This window comes from Salvelinus fontinalis, chromosome 37 (assembly GCF_029448725.1).
Source record: "Salvelinus fontinalis isolate EN_2023a chromosome 37, ASM2944872v1, whole genome shotgun sequence".
Taxonomy (NCBI): domain Eukaryota; kingdom Metazoa; phylum Chordata; class Actinopteri; order Salmoniformes; family Salmonidae; genus Salvelinus; species Salvelinus fontinalis.
The window spans coordinates 8914648-8937616 of record NC_074701.1 but is presented as its reverse complement, the minus strand read 5'-3'; the positions used below and the strand labels follow the sequence as shown (position 1 = coordinate 8937616).

At 44.9% G+C, this 22969-nt stretch overlaps 1 protein-coding gene across 1 annotated transcript; it reads right to left on the bottom strand.

The window, feature by feature from the left end:
• Nucleotides 1-3238: 3238 nt before the first annotated feature.
• Nucleotides 3239-19499, bottom strand: LOC129835950 (ubiquitin domain-containing protein 1-like). The gene is made up of 4 exons (XM_055901644.1): nt 19427-19499; nt 11501-11728; nt 4678-4863; nt 3239-3504 (listed from the first exon to the last, which is right to left on the bottom strand). Exons 1-4 carry the CDS (start codon nt 19497-19499, stop codon nt 3281-3283), a joined length of 711 nt encoding a protein of 236 aa, XP_055757619.1. The 3' UTR covers nt 3239-3280.
• Nucleotides 19500-22969: the final 3470 nt, after the last annotated feature.

Sequence of the window (22969 nt, the reverse complement as noted above, 5' to 3'; positions counted from 1 at the left end):
AGCCAAATTGTATCTATGATCGTACGCTATCCATTTATGTCAATTAATGAGAATTAACCAATGATATCAGGCCACACCTGGCCATGATTACAGACATCTGTGTGTCTTTTGACACTGTATAAATGAGTCATCCCGCAGTGTTTGTCATTATACCCTGATGAAGACAGCTTGTCTGTTGAAACATTGGACATAAATATTTTTGCATCTGAGCTCCTAGAGTGTGCAGCTCTCCTTTATTTATTTTTAGATAGCTAGCTATCTAATTATGATAGGAAAACCTAACGTTAGCTTGAGAGTTACATGCTGACCACACTGCCCGTGTCACGTGCGCGAGCGTTGCAAAATAAATGTACACATACATGTTATTCAATCATTGCACCCACACTGCTTGCACGCGTCAACGAGTGTCTGCGTAGCCAGACGCTAAAATAGTTATTGGTTCTATTTGTGATGCTTGATGTGCTGCGAGTCCGGCCTCTCCCATCTCCTCATTGGTTTTTAGGAGTGTTTGGTTCTAAATATCAGAGTAAGAACTCGACGGACTCTATGAAAGCTTAAACCAAATTTATTCACCCCAAAGCATCGAACAGCTGAACAGACAAAGACACATTTCCAATAGTGGTGGTATATATACCCCAATTTTGGGTAGAATCTCCTCCTCCTCTCTAAACACTGCATCTCTGTTGCTAGGCAGGAAATTAAGTGACGTGGGCAATAAACTGTTCCTTCGCCTTTAACATGACCTGACCTGACCTCGGCCCCCTTCATCACTAATCCACGGCTCCCCACCCTTATCAGCGCCTGCTAACATGTGATAGTTTTCCCTGCACTCAGCACATTCCAAGCTTAATTGCCTCCACCATATACATTCCTCCTACAGATAACCATTAACTTCTGGTGTAGACCCTAGACTATGGCACCCCTCATGTCTCTATTATAACTAATGATTAATAATATTTAAAACGTTAGTTTACTTTAATGTAGAAGTAAGATAGAAACTGGCTGACTCATGAAGTACTAATTTAAAATTAGCAGACTGGTAGGACTAACGTTATTTGGCTAGTAGGGATAACGTTAGCATGCTAGTGGGCTAGCAACCTTGCAACTGATTTGTAACAACATATTCATAAAGTATTTGCTTGTAAGTTGCTGAAAATTAAATTGAAACCAGTATTCATGATGAGTGCAAACATTTTCTTTTAATTTGGTTATACTTTTGAAGTTACTTCTGTTGAAGTTTACATTATAGGGAATAGACTGGCTTGCCGGGTCCTCCATATTACTTCACACCCCTCAAACGTTTTTCCGTTATGACTTCGGAATTCTGATCAGTTTTATGTAATAACTAAAAAAATCGAAAAGTGAGGTGTAACTTTGTATTAGGACTAAAGAGGTTAATACGTTTAAATTGCTATCATTGAACATTTGAAGCTAGTCATATTGATTGTATTACAAATAGCAGTATAGTAGTCTTTAGTGGGATAGTGACAATAGAAGTAGTGAATAGTAATACTAGTAATAGTAGCAGCAGTGAGCGACTATGGTAGTAGTGAGCCTGGCATGCCAAATAGTGGGAGATTCTCAAATTGGGGAAAGTCAATCCTCTCCTCGACTTCTCCGTTCAGTCCTCCTCTCCTTCGTGACCTGGAAACCGTTGAGGGGCCGAGGAGTGTCAATTCATTAGTATCCTTTCAATGGCTAGCTTGTAAGCGTTTTAAAATCCTCCACATCTATTTTAAATCAGTTATTGGTTTCTCGAAGGAGAAAAGCATGACCACATTTAAAAACAATACTTTACTTATCTTTTTTTATCTATAAAATGTCTTGCACAACTAGCTTTATTCATTTTTATCACTTTACACGTTTATTCTGAGATTCCACCCATTCAAACATAATTGGCCTGATGACGCGCAAGTGGATAAGGAGTCTCATTTCATACAAGCGCATTTGTTTCCACGTTCCCTCTCCTCACTGCCTCTCCTCGATTAGTTTTGACCTTTTTCAAAAGGAGGCAAGGAGAGAGGACGGAAGAGAGGAGACAGGCGGCGAGTAAAACCAATTGAGATTCTCCCAGCGTAGGTAGCATAAGCGTAACCACATGTAACATACAGTATGGTTTCACATTAGAATACGCATCAAAAGTCCTAACTTAAGTACCATAAAAAAAACTTTTGGACAGCTAAAGGAAGACACAATTTGTCATGAAAAATGACCGTTTCTAGTTATATATTCTTTGAGTGTAATAAAATAAATAAAATATTCAGCATCTGTACTTAAGGCTGAAATTGCAATACAAACTAGGACAGACTATTTCAGTTTACATTTAGAATATTTATTAATAAATTAATTCACAAATATTCATACACTTTCCAGCATTTTCTCCATACTTGGTTTGAAAAATACAGTAGATGTAAATTAAATTAGCTATTTTCACCTTATAAACCGGTATATTCACTTTTTCACCAAATCGTTGACTTTTCATGAACATTGTCACGCAAATTTTTTGGGGGCTTTATTAAACATATACATATACAAATATTTTAATGATCCAACAAGTATTGAAACAGTACATACACTTTAATAAATCTGTCAATATTCTTCTCGCCCATTAGGTAAAGATTAGACAATAGATAGGGTACAAATAGATTGGCTTTCAGTATAGATAGAGATCCAATAGAATATTTGTATCATCAGGCAGGACACTTTCCACTGTTCAAAGTTCCACAAGGACAAACTCACAAGGAATGACTTGTAGACAGAGACGCATGGGAGTAAGTTCTCTTCTCCATATGCCATGATTCTCCTCCAGTTCAGTCTACAGTTTGTCAGTGCTTTGCCAGGCTGTGCATAATTTGTGTATTTTTACTCAGTAACAATGTGGGCTCATTAGGAAAATATTGGGTAATACAAAAAGAGGATAAGAAATACAAAAGCAAACAAACTAATTACAACATTCCTTTGCAGGAACCAACAGTCCAATGTCCTGTCCACTAGGCACGAAATGGAAGAAAAGTCTTTCCACATTTCGAACCATTCTGAACATGACCAATGAGAAACGTTGCAAAATGTTTTGTTACGTTTTCCTACGGTGTGCACTAATGAACATGAGCCTGGTGTGCTTGAACTTCCAGAGGAGAGAAATAAGGCCTTGGCCAAAATTCTCCCATCCTTTTCTGCCTGCACTCCATCCCAGTCTTTCGCCAACCCTCTCTCCGTCCCCCTTTAATCTCAATCCTTTCCTCCTACTCTCCCATCCATCCTTCTCTTTCTCCATTTCTCCTCAGTTTGGCATGAGTTTGGTAACTGGTGAGTAGTTGTTGACGATGACCTGGACCACAAAGTCTTTCTGTATCTTGGTGTCCTGGAGTCGTATCTTGTCTGTGAGCAGTTTACCTGCAAAGAACCAGCGTTGGTGGGCCACTTCGATGTCTTCCTGCCCCTCCAGGACTGTCTTCAGCTGGGAGATGGAGTCTGACATGGAGGCGCTTATACGGAGGTCCTTACCTGTGGAGGACAGAGACATTGGTCAAGTTACTTCTACAATCAAGGGTCTGTTCAAGAATGGGGAATGGTGTCAACTCTATTCATTATATTTCTACCTGCAACGTTCGAAACATTGCCCTCACTGTATAAACCAGTTGCACACTGCACTCAATCAGTTCACTGTTTGTAGGGTAGTGAATGGAGAGGAGGGGTGTTGGGAATAGTGGGACATCAGAGCAAGTAAATCGACTCTAGACTAGAGCAGGGTTTCCCAAACTCGGTCTTGGGGCTCCCCTTAGGTGTACGTTTTAGTTTTTGGCCTAGAACTACACAGCTGATTCAAATGATCAAAGCTTGATGATAAGTTGGTTATTTGAATCAGCTGAGTAGTGCTAGGAAGAAGAAAAGAAATGTGCACACAGGGTTCCCAGGACAGAGTTTCTGAAAACCCTGGACTAGAGAGAGTTTGAGAGTCGAACTGCGCAGAATCACTAATGCACAAATCGCTATAATGTAATCAAGATTAGCAATTCTGTGCCTCGCCTTGTGTAACGGCTTTCGTCTTCCTCCTCGTCTGAGGAGGAGAAGTTAGAAGGATCGGAGGACCAATGTGCAGCGTGGTAATTGTTCATCTTGTTTAATAAAAGTGAACACTCAAAATACAAAAACAACAAATGTGGAACAACCGAAACAGTTCTATCTGGTGCAGACACACGAAGACTGAAGACAACCACCCACAAAACCCAACACAAAACAGGCTACCTAAATATGGTTCCCAATCAGGGACAACGATTGACAGCTGCCTCTGATTGAGAACCATATCACGTCAAACACAGAAATAGCAAAACATAGAAATAGAAACAGAGACTGCCCACCCCAACTCAGGGTAGGGTGTAGAGCTGGGACGATAAACGGAAAATGATCGACATCAACCACTTATCACAGGCATTTTGCTGATATTGTTCGTTTGAAATTAAATAAATGTGCTAATCTGGGTGATTGTTAATGGGCCACTTGAAGGCTACAAACACCAAAATAGCAGTAGTATTTTAAAGGATAATAAAAAATAAAAAACAGTGGCGGATATTAATGTTATAAACTTATCGTTTTATTTATCGTTTTCACCTCAACTCATGCAATTTATCGCAATGTGAATTTTTGTCACATCGCCTGCTCTAGCCTTGTGTCTCTTACCGCATGAGAGTCGAACTCGTAGCTGGAACTCCTCTTTGGGAAAGGCGGGAGGCTTTTTCTGCTCCTTTTGATTGGGAGCTTCGCTGTCGTTGGTGCGTTCAGTGATGAGATTGGCGGGAGGGGTTAGAGTGTACGCAGGAAGCTGGTAGCGGTTCCCCAGTTCATCATAACTCTCTGTCAGAGTACCTGAAGATGACAGATAAAGACACAGAACATACCTCAGTAGCAGGCCCGACTGAAGTCAACCAATAGCCTCTAGGGACCCCTAGACTAGGAGTGGCCAACCCTACCCCCGGAGATACCGTCCCCCACTGTCTCCTTACTGTCAATGTAACTAAAATACTTGAGATCCTCTCATGCTGCCCACGACTATTATATAACCACGCATCACATCTGGGAGGATCCACACCGCTCTCTCACTTGAGTATATTACCTTGTTATTTACAGATGATCTCATTTTGCTCTTCTGTAGCTTTGTCAACTATGTGTGTTTTCTATACGTGTTCGCACCTCTCCCTGTAGGCTTTACAGACACTCCCCACCCCCTGGCTGCAACCTTTTTAATTTAGTGTACCCTGCGGGCAGAGCCCATGTGGAATTCCGAGTCTAGCAGCGTTTGGAACAGGGATGCAACCTGGCGAGGGCCCAAAAATGTGACACTTTTTCTTTTTTGCACTGAAACATGCAAACAATCCATGCGAGGGGGAAATGCAGGTTTAAACTAAACAGCAAAGAATATGATCTACATGATCAGTCTCTGTGTGTAAAATAAAAAGTGGTTATTGTGAATCTAACTCACAGCTAAAAAAAATGTAAAGAAAGCAATCCAATGTTATTTGTTGCCTAGACTTTACTGCAAATGACAATACACTAATATTGCAGATAGCCATGACAGCCTTTATAATAGAACACTTGTGACCACACATATATAAATATTGCACTTGGGGGAGAAAAAAATCTTAAAGTAGAAATAGAATGAAACAAAAAGGCATAATTATTTTGCTGTATTATAGTGGCCATTGTTCAAGTGCACAAGGCTACATGGGTGCAAAAATAACGTTAACTGAGTATAAAATATATATAATCCCCCCCTCACTGACACACACACACGTGTTACTGTCAAGTTTAACACAACAAAAACAATATCTTTGGGCTACACTGCACATTATACACTTTCTGCCTGTGGACATCTGTTCTACAATGTGCCAGCAGAGCATGATACCCTTTGTTGGCATAATTGATCTCTTTCAGGCAGAGTGTACACCTGGCATACCACTTTTTATCCACTGTATTGAAAAAGTGAGAAAGAGGTTCAGTCGCGTGCTGCGCTGCATTCTGTTGTTCTGTGAACGATTGGCTGAGCCTTGGATACAGACAGTATTACTCCAAACGCCAATCACTCGTTCGCTTACAGCCAGTAGTGATCCAACCCCCCCCCCCCCCCCCACATTTTTTTTTTTTTTGCATCGGATCTACACGAATCACGTAGGTCACCTATTTTGCATTCAAAACGGCGAATTTCACTGAAAGGTGACTAGTTTGCATCCCTGTTGGAACTGCCGATCTACGGTCAAGAATGCTGAGTTCATCTCAGCCTATGCTGCCCTTCAGTCCCTTGACTTTTTGGCCCTGACGGAGACATGGATCGCCCCCAGAGAACACTGCTAGTCCAGCTGCTCTCTCTTCATCTGACTATGTTTTCTGTCATAGTCCAAGAGCATCTGGTCATCACGGTGGTGGCACAGGTCTACTCATTTCCCCTATGTGGAGATGTTCTCTGAGGGTCATGCATCGTCACAATCATCACTCTCTCTTTGCCACTACTCTCCTCTTCTATCCTCTCTCCCTTCTGCTAAATCCTTCTCCCTCCTGTATCCTGATTCTGCCTCTTCGACCCTACTCTCCTCCCTTTCCGCATCCTATGAATTGCACTGTCCCCTTTCCTCCCGGCCGGCTCCGCCCTCCCCTCTTGCTCCATGGCTGTTAGTCATTGAGAGCTTACAGAACAGGGCTGCCGCACCTGAGCAAAAATGGAGGTGAACTAAATTTCTGGAGGACCTGTCATCCTTTCCCTCCTGTCTACCTTCTCTTCCTCTGTATCTGCTGCTAAAGCCACTTCCTACCACTCTAAATTTCAAGCTTCTGCCTCTAACCCTAAGAAACTCTTTACCACCTTCTCCTCCCTCCTTAATCCTCTCCCTCCATCTCTGTGGACGACTTTGTCAACTACTTTGAAAAAAAGGTTGACGACGTCCACTACTCATTCGCTCAGCCTATTGAGTCCACTGGTCTCACTCACACAGAAAAACCCTACGCCTTGACCTCTTTCTACCCTCTCTCTCCAGATGACATCCTGCGACTAGTGGTCTGGCCGCCCGACAACCTAAACGCTCGACCCCATCCCCTCCTCCCTTCTCCAGGCCATCTCTGGAGACCTTCTCCTATTCCTCACTTCCCTCATCAACTCATCCCTGACCACTGGCTGCATCCCCTCATCAAGAAAGCAACACTTTACTGACGTCAAAAACTATGGACCTGTATCCCTTCTTTATTTTCTTTCCAAAACACTTGAGCGTGCTGTCTCTGATCAACTTTCTCGTTATCTCTCTCAGAACGATCTTCTTGACCCTAACCAGTCAGGCTTCAAGACGGGTCACTCAACCAAGACTGCTCTTCTCTGTGTTACGGAGGCTCTCCGCAATGCCAAAGCTGACTCTCTCTCCTCTGTTCTCATCCTCCTACATCTGTCCGCTACCATTGACACCGTGAACCATCAGATCCTTCTGTCCACCCTCTCATGGCTGGGTGTCTCAGGCTATGCACACTGTTTGATTGCATCCTACCTGGCAGGCCGCTCCTACCAGGTGACGTGTAGAGGATCTGTGTTCGGACCACATATTCTCACTACTGGTGTCCCCCAGGGCTCAGTTCTAGGCCCTCTTCTCACTATATACCAAGTCACTCGGCTACATCATATCCTCACATGGTCTCTCCTATAATTGCTATGCGGATGGCACTCAACTACTTTTCTCCTTCCCCCCTTCTGACACGCAGGTGGCGACACGCATCTCTGCATGCCTGGCAGATATCTCTACTTGGATGTCGGCCCACCACCTCAAGCTCAACCTCGACAAGACGGAACTGCTTTACCTCCCGTGGAAGGGCGTGACTAGGGCTGTGGCGGTCACAAAGTTTTGTCAGCTGGTGATTGTCAAGCAAATAACTGTCGGTCTCATGGTCTCATGGTTATTTTCCGTTAATTAACATAAACACATTTAGCATCTCCTGGCTTCCACACATAGGCTACATGTCACGATCGTCGTGAGGTGAAAGAGAGGACCAAGGCGCAGCGTGATATAAATACATCTTCTATTTATTTGAAGATGAAACGAAACACGAACACTAATACAAACTAGACAAAACAACAAACGACCGTGAAGCTAACAAACGAAAGTGCAGACACAAGCTACTAACGTCAAACATAGACAATTACCCACAACCTACCTAATGCCTATGGCTCCCAATCAGAGACAACAATAGACAGCTGTCTCTGATTGAGAACCAATCCAGGCAACCATAGACTTACATAAACACCTACACTGAACACAACCCCATGAACTCTACAAAAAACCCTATACAATACAAACACCCTAGACTAGACAAAAACACACAAACATCCCCCATGTCACACCCTGACCTAACTAAAATAATAAAGAAAACAAAGATAACTAAGGCCAGGGCGTGACAGTACCCCCCCCCCCAAAGGTGCGGACTCCGGCCGTAAAACCGGAGGGTCCGTGTGGGCCTTCTTATGGCGGCGGCTCGGGTGAGGGACGTGGACCCCACTCCACCATAGTCAATACCCGCTTTGGTGGCGCCTCTGGAACGGCGACCCTTGCAGCGAGTCCCGGACTGAAGACCATCCCAGAGGGCGCCACAGGACGGAGGGGCAGCTCCGGACTGAGGGGCAGCTCCGGACTGACGGACGGCTCTGACGTCTCGGGACAGACGGACGGCTCTGACGTCTCGGGACAGACGGACGGCTCTGACGGCTCGGGACAGACGGACGGCTCTGACGGCTCGGGACAGACGGACAGCACAGACGGCGCTGGGCAGACGGCAGACTCTGGCCGGCTGAGGCGCACAGTAGGCCTGGTGCGTGGTGCCGGAACTGGTGGTACCGGGCTAAGGACACGCACCTTAAGGCTAGTGCGGGGAGCAGCAACAGGGCGCACAGGGCTCTGGAGACGCACAGGAGGCTTGGTGCGTGGTGCCGGAACTGGTGGTACCGGGCTGGAGACACGCACCACAGGGCGAGTGCGTGAAGGAGGAACAGGGCTCTGGAGACGCACTGGAAGCCTGGTGTAGGCACTGGTGGTACTGGGCTGGGGCAGGGAGGTGGCGCCGGATATACCGGACCGTGCAGGCGTACTGGCTCCCTTGAGCACCGAGCCTGCCCAACCTTACCTGGTTGAATGCTTCCCGTAGCCCGACCAGTGCGGGGAGGTGGAATAACCCGCACTGGGCTGTGTTGGCGAACCGGGGACACCATGCGTAAGGCTGGTGCCATGTATGCCGGCCCGAGGAGACGCACTGGAGACCAGACGCGTTGAGCCGGCCTCATGGCACCTGGCTCAGTGCCCAATCTAGCCCGGCCGATACGAGGAGCTGGAATGTACCTCACCGGGCTAAGCACACGTACAGGAGACACCGTGCGCTTTACCGCATAACACGGTGTCTGCCCGTACTTTCGCTCTCCACGGTAAGCTCTGGGAGTTGGCGCAGGTCAACTACCTGACTTCGCCACACTCCCTTGTAGCCCCCCCCCCCCCAAGAAATTTTTGGCCTTGACTCTCAGGCTTCCAGCCTCGCTTCCGTGCTGCCTCCTCATACCACCGCCTCTCGGCTTTAGCTGCATCCAGCTCTTCACGAGGGCGGCGATATTCTCCAGGTTGTGCCCAGGGTCCCTTACCGTCCAGAATTTCCTCCCATGTCCAGAAGTCCTGTGTATGTTGCCGCTGCTGTCGCTGCTGCCCGTTACAACGCTGCTTGGTCCTTGGTTGGTGGGTGATTCTGTAACGCTCGTCTTCCTCCTCGTCTGACGGACCAAAACGCAGCGTGGGTTGAATACATAATAACTTTAATAATAATAACGAAGACGAAAAAACACTTGAACAAACTACAAAATAATAAACGACGTTAACAGACCTGATCTTGAAAACACATAAAACATGAACCTACGAACAGGAACAAAGGAACGAACGAACGAAACGAAACAGTACCGTGTGGTGAACAAACACAGACACAGCAACAACCACCCACCAACAAACAGTGAGAACAGCCTACCTTAATATGGTTCTCAATCAGAGGAAACGTAAAACACCTGCCCCTGATTGAGAACCATATCAGGCTAATACAATGAACCCAACATAGAAACACATAACATAGAATGCCCACCCAGCTCACGTCCTGACCAACTAAACAAGGCTAAACAAAGGAAATAAGGTCAGAAACGTGACATGGTGAAATCCCTGAGCGGTTTACGTCCTATCCGGCAACTAAGTTAGGAAGGACACCTGAATCTTTGTAGTGACTGGGTGCAGTGGTACAACATCCAAAAGTGTAATGAATAACTTTGTCATGCTCAAAGGGATATTCAGCTGCTGCTTTTTTTATTTTTACACATCTACCCATCGGTGCTCTTCTTTGCAAGGCATTGATAAAATGCTCTGGTCTTAAAATTCACTACTCAATTGAGGGACCTTACAGATAATTGTATGAGTAGGATACAGATTTGGGGTAGTCATTCAAAAAACATGTTAAACACTATTATTGAACACGGAATGAGTCCATGCAACTTATTATGCGACTTGTTAAGCACATTTTTACACCTGAACTTATTTAGGCTTGCTGTAACATAGGGGTTGAATACTTATTGACTGAAGACATTTCAGCTTTACATTTTTATACATTTCTAAAATGTTCTACAAACAAATTTCTACTTTGACATTACGGGGTATTGTGGGTAGATCAGTGACACAAAATCTAAATTTAGTCAATTTTAAATTCAGGCTGTAACACAACAAAATGTGGAAAAAGTAAAGGGATGTGAGTACTTTATGAAGGCACTGTAATGTATTGCATTCAGGCCAAAAAGAGTATTCCTTTGTTTTTTTTTGCAGTATTACTTTAGTGCCTTGTCGCATACAAGATGCATGTTTTGGAATATTTATTATGTATATTTATATTGTTCTTGTCACTCTGTCATTTAGGTCATTATTGTTGATAGTCAACAAGCATGGTCATTAACTTAACCATGCTTAAAGAGAGATTCAATGTCAATGTTGTTGATCCATCCTCCGTTCTTCTATCACAGCCATTGAACTCTGAAGCTGTTTTAAAATCACCAATGGCCTCATGGTAATATCCCTGAGCAGTTTCTTTCCTGTCCTGCAGCTCATTCATGAATACACGCCACTGTGTAGTGGGGACAGTAACATTAGAACTTTTTACAGAATTATGCTTCAAATAAAGTTTCGATATATTTTTACATTTTGTATTTTTATGTTTAGCTCACATAATATCATGTACAAGTAGGCATTAAGGTATCTGCAATAGAATAGACATGGCAAATACAAATGTAGACATTAATACATGCTTTTATATAGCTTCCAATCAATTCTTCACAATGGAGGGGGAGTGCCAAGATGGAGGAGCAGTGGCTTGAAAACAGCACCCCCTATCAGTCATCAGGTGTATTAATAATTGGATGGAACATGTGAGTGTGTGTGTGTGTGTGTGTGGGCGCATGCGTGGATCTCACCATGTGGTAGTGTGATGCAGGCTCCGTCCACTATGGCCTGAGCCATTTCCAGGTCGTTAAGCTCTACGGCCACCGCTGCTGCTCGGAGCGCGTCCCAAATCTCCTTCCTGCCATCAAAAGCTGGGGCCGTGTCCCAAAACTCATCCCTCTTACTCCTCAGCTGGCCCTCCGTCATAGGGTACTCATTCTTCCATTTAAGACGCTCCTTCTTCAGTGGCTCGTTGCGTCCTGAAGGGAAATAAAGAGAAAGAAATACATACATTTGGTTCCCAAAGGTGAGGATATTATACTCAGTGTTATGTACATGTACACTGCCATTCCTCTGAATGACATGTCACAGCACTCATTACAAAGTGTAGCGTGCTAGCTATCATTCCGTCTATGGCATTGCCTATGACATATCAAAACAGGTGCAAAGATTCCATTTCCAAATGCCAGAACTAGCCATTGTATAATGGTTTATTAGGGGGCATTTCTACATGCAGAAGTGGGGACATTCACAGTCTCTTCTCAGATCCTTCGGTCTTAGACTTGTGCTATCAATTGATGAACAGAGTGAGAACCTGTAGTGAGAACAGAAGCAACCAAAGCAGAATCGTATAATCTGACAAGGTAAATAAGTGAATAGTAAGCAGGAATAGTTCTCTAGGCACTTTGTTAATGTCTGCCTCTGAGAAAACCAGATATTATGAGTAAATCTCTACTAGTACTGCCATGTTAGCCCATATCTATGGTTCAGAGATATCTGGGGCATGACTTGATACTGCTGAAACACATCTCAAGGAGCGGTGTGTTTGTGTGTTCCCCTCTGTTGGAATCTTTCTGCAAAGAGACTCAGTATAATACTCTGCTGCCTGACGGTGGTCATAGTGCTGTATACAGTACTGGGAATTAAGGTCACTTTGAGAGCGAAAGCGGGAGAGAGAACGAGAGAGAATAAGAGAGAGAGAGCGCTAGAAATCAAAGTGATTATTTATAGTGCAGTGTGTTACCCACGGTCAAACACATTTACACACACAAATGGACGACAGTGGATTACCGCAGTAATCGGGTGCCACATAACAGGATGTAGTGTCTGCTGTCCCACGATGCATTGCTCTGAGAGATGAGTGTTGAGTGGAGACTGCCAGGCGACTGCAATAACCTCAATGGACCTCACATTTCAGATAACAACTGCATTCTGAAAAAACACCTTCATTGACTAAACATGAACCAACGAAGATAGAATCGCCCCGTTAGATAGATACTCGTTTAACCTGACTGTACACAGCTGTCGACTACAACGTACTGACTCAAGAGGCTTTCTATCATATAAATCACTGTGCATTTAGCTAAGCTTACACAAACAAAGCACACACACACACACACACACACGCACAAAGGCTTGACATGTGTGAGCACCCATGATAGCAGCTGCAGGGGTTTGCTCAATGTCATTGTCAACCCGAACACAGGGTTGAATGCTAGCGTGTTAGCTGCCAAGTGTTAGCCTGTTATGAGTACTAATCCTCACTGCTCCTGTGGTGGGTTTAGGCTACTGAACAGAGAGAGAGAGGTGCAATGATGGTGTATCCATCTATTGACATGTCTTGGCCAATTCATTTATTGTTTGGTTCATTGATTGATTGATTGATATTTATCATCCTTTGAAAATAAATTCTTAGCCCTAGTTGATTCTGACCAACTCATTCTCTCATCCTTGGTCTTGGCAGAAGAATAACACTATAGGTGAAACTTATTAAGGTAATTCCATGTAAAAGGAACCATTAGCACCACCGTGAAGTTCATTGGAGCGTATCAAATTGGGTGTCAAATGAAATCTAAAAGTCTATATTTTGGAGACATATATACATTTCTTGTAAAGGTAGTCATTGTTGTTCTCCCCCTTAGACGAGGAGGAGCATGGATAGGACCAAGATGCGGATTGAGGGAAATAAGCCATCTTTTAATGAAAACAGCAAACAAGACACTACAAAACTACAAAACAACAAACGTGACTAACCTTCAACCGTCCATGTGTGGACACAGGAACAAACACCCACAAAACCCCAGTGAAACCCTGGCTGCCTTAGTATGACTCTCAATTAGAGACAAACGATACACACCTGTCTCTAATTGAGAATCATACCAGGCCGAACACAAAAACCAACCTAGAAATACAAAACATAGACTACCCACCCAACACTCACGCCCTGACCAATAAAGACATACAAAACAAGAGAAAACAGGTCAGGAACGTGACAGAACCCCCCCCTTAAGGTGCGAACTCCGGGCGCACCAGCACAAAGTCTAGGGGAGGGTCTGGGTGGGCGTCTGTCCACGGTGGTGGCTCAGGCTGAGGGCGAGGTCCCCACCCCACCATAATCAATCCCCGCTTCTTTATCCCCCTCCCAATGACCACCCTCCCACTAACACCACCTAAATGAAGGGGCAGCACCGGGATAAGGGGCAGCACCGGGATAAGGGGCAGCACCGGGATAAGGGGCAGCATCGGGATAAGGGGCAGCACCGGGATAAGGGGCGGCAGGTCCTGGCTGAGGGACTCCGGCAGGTCCTGGCTGAGGGACTCCGGCAGGTCCTGGCTGAGGGACTCCGGCAGGTCCTGGCTGAGGGACTCCGGCAGGTCCTGGCTGAGGGACTCCGGCAGGTCCTGGCTGAGGGACTCCGGCAGGTCCTGGCTGAGGGACTCCGGCAGGTCCTGGCTGAGGGACTCCGGCAGGTCCTGGCTGAGGGACTCCGGCAGGTCCTGGCTGAGGGACTCCGGCAGGTCCGGGCTGAGGGACTCCGGCAGGTCCGGGCTGAGGGACTCCGGCAGGTCCGGGCTGGGGGACTCCGGCAGGTCCGGGCTGAGGGACTCCGGCAGGTCCGGGCTGAGGGACTCCGACCGGTCCGGGCTGAGGGACTCCGGCAGGTCCTGGCTGAGGGACTCCGGCAGGTCCTGGCTGAGGGACTCCGGCAGGTCCTGGCTGGACGGCTCCGGCAGGTCCTGGCTGGACGGCTCTGGCAGGTCCTGGCTGGACGGCTCTGGCAGGTCCTGGCTGGACGGCTCTGGCAGGTCCTGGCTGGACGGCTCTGGCAGGTCCTGGCTGGACGGCTCTGGCAGGTCCTGGCTGGACGGCTCTGGCAGGTCCTGGCTGGACGGCTCTGGCAGGTCATGGCAGGACGGCTCTGGCAGGTCATGGCAGGACGGCTCTGGCTGGTCATGGCAGGACGGCTCTGGCAGGTCATGGCAGGACGGCTCTGGCTGGTCATGGCAGGACGGCTCTGGCAGGTCATGGCAGGACGGCTCTGGCAGGTCATGGCAGGACGGCTCTGGCGCTAGGCAGACGGCAGACTCTGGCCGGCTGAGACGCACTATAGGCCTGGTGCGTGGCACCGGAACTGGAGGCACCGGGCCGAGGGCACGCACATCAGGGCGATTGCGGGGAACAGGAACTGGGCACACTGGACTCTCGTGGCGCACTCTAGGCCTGGTGCGTGGTACCGGAACTGGAGGCACCGGGCTGGAGACCCGCACCATAGGGAGAGTGCGTGGAAGAGGAACAGGGCTCTGGAGATGCACTGGAAGCCTGGTGCGTGGTGTAGGCACTGGTGGTACTGAGCTGGGGTGGGAAGGTGGCGCCGGATATACCGGACCGTGAAGGAGGACACGTGCTCTTGAGCACCGAGCCTCCCCAACCTTACCAGGTTGAATGGTCCCCGTAGCCCTGCCAGTGCGGCGAGGTGGAATAGCCCGCACTGGGCTATGCAGGCGAACCGGGGACACCACCTGTAAGGCTGGTACCATGTACGCCGGCCCGAGGAGACGTACTGGAGACCAGATACGTTGGGCCGGCTTCATGGCACTCGGCTCGATGCCCAACCTAGCCCTCCCAGTGCGGCAAGGTGGAATAGCCCGCACTGGGCTAAGCACGCGTACTGGGGACACCGTGCGCTTTACCGCATAACACGGTGTCTGACCAGTACGACGCCCTCTTACTCCACGGCAAGCCCGGGGAGTTGGCTCAGGTATCCAACCCGGCTTCGCCACACTCCCCTTTAGCCTCCCCCCAAGAAATTTTGGGGTGAGCCTCTCAGGCTTCCAGCCGCTCTGCCTTGCTTTTGCCTCATAAAACCTCCTCTCCGCCTTTGCTGCCTCCAGCTCCGCTTTGGGGCGGCGACACTCCTCTGGCTCTGCCCAGGGTCCTTCTCCGTCCAGAATCTCCTCCCAAGTCCATTCCTCTTTTCCCCATTGCTGTAGTTCCTTTTCTCTCTCCTCAATCCGCTTGGTCCTGTTGTGGTGGGTGTTTCTGTAAAGGCAGTCATTGTTGTTCTCCCCCTTAGACGAGGAGGAGCATGGATAGGACCAAGATGCGGATTGAGGGAAATAAGCCATCTTTTAATGAAAACAGCAAACAAGACACTACAAAACAACAAACGTGACTAACCTTCAACCGTCCATGTGTGGACACAGGAACAAACACCCACAAAACCCCAGTGAAACCCTGGCTGCCTTAGTATGACTCTCAATTAGAGACAAACGATACACACCTGTCTCTAATTGAGAATCATAACAGGCCGAACACAAAAACCAACCTAGAAATACAAAACATAGACTACCCACCCAACACTCACGCCCTGACCAATAAAGACATACAAAACAAGAGAAAACAGGTCAGGAACGTGACATTTCTCAACCATTTTCCATCCTAAAAAAATGTGGAATAAGCAAAGGCTTTGATTTCTTGTCAAACAAATGGAAAATGGGTCTTAGAAAACATATACCAGAAAAGTCTTAAAAGGTGAGAGAAATTTAGATTTTTTGTCACTGATCTATCTACACAAAATACCCCAGAATGTTAAAGTAGAGACCCTTAAACCCAGACTTGGACCACACACCAAATCCGGTGAATAGCAGGTTAGTGATTGCTTTGCAATGCTTGCAGTTAGTCCCTGATTCCTTCCAAACTACTCATTGTTGAATTTGCGATTTCCAACTTGTTGTGTAATGTTTATGTCCAATGGCTGATGAGCACCGACATGTTTTATCTATAATTTCTCTTCATATGACAAGGATTGAAAAGGATTTGTCAGTAGATTGTCACAGTGTTTCATGATGATGACTGCTTGTCTAGCTTGCAAAGCTACAGTAGATATGATGTGATTTGACAAAATGTTATCTGTGGCCAATGATGTTTAGACTTGGGCACTTCTGATGTAACTCTATGGCAGCACCCACTTGAATTTTCGAGTTCTCCCTGTAGATTTTGCTGTGACAGTGTCTCCATGAGTGACAGAACACTGAGCCAATCACGGCACAACTAGAGAACATTACCAACCCCTACGCTCCGTACCAACCCCTGACCGAACTTGATTGGAGTCCACCTCTCTTAAATTCAATTGATTGGACATGATTTGGAAAGGCACACACCTGTCTATATAACATCCCACAGTTGACAGTGCATGTCAGAGCAAAAACCAAGCCATAAGGTCGAAGGAATTGTCCGTAACGTTCGAAGACAGGATTATGTCGAGGCAGAGATCTGGGGAAGGGTACCCCAAACTTTCTGCAGCATTGAAGGTCCCCAAGAACACAGTGGCCTCCATCATTCTTAAATGGAAGAAGTTTGGAAACACAAAGACTCTTCCTATAGCCGGCCACATTGAGCAATTGGGGGAGAAGGGCCTTGGTCAAGGAGGTGACCAAGAACCCGATGGTCACTCTGACAGAGCTCCAGAGTTCCTCTGTGGAGATGGGAGAACCTTACAGAAAGACAACCATCTCTGCGGCACTCCACCAATCAGGCATTTACGGTAAAGTGGCCAGACGGAAGCCACTCCTCAGTAAAAGGCACATGACAGCCCGCTTGGAATTTGCCAAAAGGCACCTAAAGACTCTCAGACCATGAGAAACAAGATTCTCTGGTTTGATGAAACCAAGATTGTGGCCTGAATGCTTAGCTTCACGTCTGGAGGAAACCTGGCACCATCCCTACGGTGAAGCATGGTGCTGGCAGCATCATGCTGTGGGCATGTTTTTCATTGGCAGGGACTGGGAGAAAACCTGCTCCAGAGCGCTCAGGACCTGACTGGGGCAAATGTTCACCTTCCAACAGGACAAGGACACTAAGCACACAGCCAAGACATGGCAGGAGTGGCTTCGGGACAGGTCGCTGAATGTCCTTGAGTGGCCCAGCCAGAGCCCAAACTTGAACCCGATCGAACATTTCTGGAGAGATCTGAAAATAGCTGTGCAGCAACGCTCCCCATCCAACCTGACAGAGCATGCAGAGAAGAATGGGAGAAACTCCTCAAATACAGGTGTGCTAAGCTTGTAGCGTCATACACAAGAACAATCAAGGCTGTAATCACTGCCAAAGGTGCTTCAACAAAGTACTGAGTAAATGGTCTGAATAAAAAACACCAGTCTCAACGTCAACATTGAAGAGGCGACTCCGGGACGCTGGCCTTCTGGGTAGAGTTACAAAGAAAAAGCCATATCTCAGACTGGCCAATACAAATAAAATATTAAGATGGGCAAAGAGCACAGACACTGGACAGAGGAACTCTGCCTATAAGGCCAGCATCCCAGAGTCGCCTCTTCACTGTTGACGCTGAGACTTATGTGTTGCGGGTACTATTTAATGAAGCTGCCAGTTGAGGACTTGTGAGGCGTCCGTTTCTTAAACTAGACACTCTAATGTACTGGTCTTCTTGCTCAGTTGTGCACCGGGGCCTCCCACTCCTCTTTCTATTCTGGTTAGAGCCAATTGAAACCATTTTAGAATAAGGTTGTAAAGTAACAAAATGTGGGAAAAATCAAGGGGTCTGAATACTTTTCGAATGCACTCTATATACAGTACCAGTCATAAGTTTGGACACACCAACTCATTCAAGGGTTTTTCTTTATTTTTAGTATTTTTAATAGTGAAGACATCAAAACTATGAAATAACACATGTGGAATCATGTAAAACCAAAAAAGTGTTAAACAAATCAAAATCGATTTGAGATTCTTCAAAGTAGCCACCCTTTACCTTGATTACAGCTTTGCACACTTGACATTCTCTCAAAGGAAAGAAATTCCACAAACGAACTTTTAACAAGGCACACCTGTTAATTGAAATGCATTCCAGCTGACTACCTCATGAAGCTGGTCGAGAGAATGGCAAGAGTGTGCAAAGCTGTCATCAAGGCAAAGGGTGGCTAATTTGAACAATCGAAAATATAAAATATATTTAGATTTGTTTAACACGTTTTTACTTACTACATGAATCCATGTGTTATTTCATAGTTTTGATGTCTTCACTATTATTCTATAATGTAGAAAATAGTAAAAAATAAAGAAAAACCCTTGAATGAGTAGGTGTGTCCAAACGTTTGACTGGCACTGTAAATCCAAAGAATTGATGTTTGCCTCATACAGGCAGTGACCATAATGGACGATTAATGCTGGTCTCCAGCTTTAAATGATGCACAACACATCAACAGTCAAACATCACTGGAAAGCATAAATATTTGTATGCTGCAGGTTAGAGTTCACTATTATATAAATATTTCGTACATGATACTACAGGATATTCCCATAATAATTTGTCTAAGTCCCCTTATTTACATTACACACTTCCTTCTCATATCCTTTCATACATTTCCCCTGTCCCCTTGCCTATTCGCTGTTAAATAAATTCATGAAAAGAGGTAGGTTATATGAACACAGGTCATATGATAGCGTATGAGAGATTTTACAACCTGATGCAACCTTGACGACAAGTTGTTACTAATATCTAATGACCACATCTTACACTTACCCTCTTCAACTTGACATGGTGGAAAGACATAGACTTAACACTGTTCTGTTTCTGGCAATTGCAGCTCTAGAAAGTTGAGGCTCACTAACACAGTTATCCAACTCTCCAACAATCCATATTCCATCCTCCATCCATACTCACTTTTCAGCACCACCTTGATGGGAGACTGTGAGGGGTGGTACAGACGTTGATCCCTAGAGTTAGCGACTCCCATGTTCTTCTCTTTCTCTCTCCCAGAGACTTGATCTCTTAGTTCTAGAGACGTGTTGTTTATATCAAACACGACACCGACTCAGCCTCAGCCTCAGCGAAAACAGCCTTTCAGAGACGTCTACCAGCGACTGGAGCCAACGAAAGCAAAGTTCTTAGATTTGTCTAAGAAGGTCGTAGTGGTCAAGGGTACAATCCCACCACCTGGACTAGATTTCCATGCTTTGACTATCGATGATGACTACAGGTATCTGTGTGGCGTCAGAGCTAGGTTCCCTAGCTGTCACGACACTTCCCCAGTTCTTTACTAATGAACCACACAGGATCAATAAACAGCAACAGGAGCAGTATATGAGGGAATGTCCTATCCACATGGGCTAGTAAGGCAGCTAATGCTTTACACAACAGCACTAATCCAATCAGCTATTTAGAGGAAGAGGTGGACGAGATCAAGAATAACTTGAGTCAACACAGCAACCCCGTTATAGACTTAAAACCCTGGTCAGACCATACTTACCAGCTGGGAACGTGATTGCACCTGTTAAGGAGAAGTTCAAGCAAGGTATAAACATTGTACGTCTGTTTGGCCTGCTGGGTCCACCCATGCACACATGCACACTAAGGCCCTTGGGAAAAAAGTGTCTGGTCAATGGCATATTATATTGTTTATTATATATTGTTTATTATATATTGTTTATTATATTGTTATATTGTATATTATTAAATTGTTTGGGGGTGGACAATTCTTGGTAGAATCTATTGTATAAGTTACCCGAGTCGTTTCTTGTCATTTCAACAAGTCATGACAGTCACCATCTCAGATTGTTCTGAAATTGTTTCTGTCGTTAGAAACAGGTAAGATTGGCATTCTGTTGAAATGTTGTTGAAATGTTATTTTATCTCCGAGAAGTTAAGAAAATTGATTGCACCCAAAAAGGCCAATTTAATTTATAGGTTTCAGATAATATTCAATAAAAATAGTACCCAACATCCAATTTGGACAAAACATGAGGAATCCAAAAGAATTGTCAAAAGCCATCCACGGACCCTCCACAACCCATGTCTATCCCACCCCAAGAACCATTATCTTAGGGCTGTGGCGACATGGCCATACTCACATTCGTAATCGTATTTGTAAATTGACAGTTGATAGTTGAAAAAAACAGAAGTGTTTTAACATGCATAAATAGGTGTTGGCAAAATACATCCCTGCACGTTCTCACTGCAAAAAAAAGCTACAGATTAGGAGCAGCGTGCGGAGGGGTGGGTGCGTCTGTATGTCCTTAACTTGCAGTGGTCGGACAAGTTTGCTGTCACTCAGTCATATTTTTTCCCTACCCTTGCTCCACTTGTTAGATATTATGCAGATTGATAGCTTGATAGGAAACGTCCTTGCCGTGGGATTTATCATAGTAGCAGGCAGCATCAATCTAAGTGATCAAACCGAAAACATGCAAGGAAAAGTGATCGGGTGAAATTATGAAGCAGACTGGACAAGAAATAGAGCTTCACTCTATCCAATCAGAGCAGCATTCTCTTTACAGACAACTCAACTGGCTAGTTTGTCTATCTAAACCACACATATGACGGACTCGAAAACAGTACAGGGTGGTTTAGAAACTCTGACTGACATGAGAAAGATGCTTGCTGGCACCCGAAAATAACGTTTTTTCCGATCAAGTATAATTACAAAAATACTCAGATCATTATTGCATCCAGAGAATTGCCCATATCCGTTACGAAACTCGTTTTGTCCAACTACTCGGCACATCCCTACAGTATCAGTTCTCTATGTTTGAAAAGTAGTATGAAGCTGTGGCTTGGAGTATTGCTTCTCCATACTATGTAATGTATTCACTGTGAATCTGGTGATGTTTTTGTCCCCTGTTCAGAGAAATTTGTAATTTAAGTTAATTGCATTATTTATCATAAAGTTGTGTGAAAGTACCCGGTTTTGACCACTAGTTTTGCCACTGTTCCTGCTATACCGCCGCACTCTTTTATCCATTTTGCTGGTCTTTGTAGAAACCAATAGATTTGGCTCATGATGAAAATAAATTGTGTGGTCATCCTCCACGAAAGCAAATCAGTTTGTAATTCTTTTATGTGTCCAGAAACGCCCTCTTTGTGTGTGGTTTATTCCCTTAAATAAAGGTCTGGATTAGTTACTGTTAGACCATTCCTGGTGAACAATCAAACCATAATGCAGCAGTTCTAATGGTTTCAATGTTATGGTCTATAATGGTTGTACAGTGTTTAGTTGCATTGGGTTTAATGGTACATTTAATACATACAGAGGGATCTGTCATCAGAAAAAGTATTTTTTTAACAAAAGGCATATGTTTACAGAACATGAATTTTTTGTTGCATTTCTACACCACATTTCCATTTTGCCATGTGGTGGGACTAGCTAAATGATATTCACAGAATTTAAAAGCTACAGCAAGGTGTTGATAAGGAAAACTAAGGGAAGAATTTAAATGAGTGTTCCCACATAGCATAGCCACTACAAAGCTGGTGCTTTCTATTGAAAGTGCATGGCTGGTTAAGCTAGCTAGCATTAGAGCCTTCTGGCTAGCCTATACCTAGTGGTTCTTATGTTGTGTGACAGAGCAATAGCTATGTACTTGTCATTTGGTTGAGACTAACATTAGTTAAAAACATTATTGTTTGCTCTGTGTATATTTGGTGTGTAGTTGGTTGTATTTGCTAGTTAGCAAGCTGAGATTTGTATTTGTATTTCTTATGGATCCCCATTAACTGCTGTTCTTGGGGTCCAGCAAAATTAAGGCAGTTTATACAATTTTAAAAACATTACAATACATTCACAACACACTTAGGTAGCTGAATGACTTTTGCTTCCCTACAAGCCTGGGGGCACACACATTCTAGTAGGCTAAAATTGAAAATATGGCAACTAGGAGTGGCAATATCGTCCGCTATTATCCTCAGTAATTTTCCATCCAAGGTGGCTTGTCATTATTGATAGACAACAATCATTTTTCCCCTCTTCCACACTAGCTTTACGGAATTCAAAATTACAATGCTTGTCTTTCGTAATTTGGTCAGATATACTTGGAAGTGTAGTGTCAGCGTTTGTTGCTGGCATGTCATGTCTAAGTGTGCTAATCTTGCCAATGAAAAAATCATTAAAGAAGTTGACAATATGAGTTGGTTTTGTGATGAATGAGCCATCTGATTCAATGAATGATGGAGCTTAGTTTGCCTTTTTTCCCAAAAATGGCATTTAAGGTGCTCCGAAGCTTTTTACTATCATTCATTATTTCATTTATCTTTGTTGCATTGTGTAATTTCTTCTTTTTTAAATTCTGTTTAGTCACATGAATTCTCAATTTGTAATACGTTTAATAAGACGTATCTGCCATTCCTTTTGCCTCATCCCTCTCATCCATACAATTTTTCAATTCCTCATCAATCCACAGGAATTTAACAGTTTTTACAGTCATTTTCTTA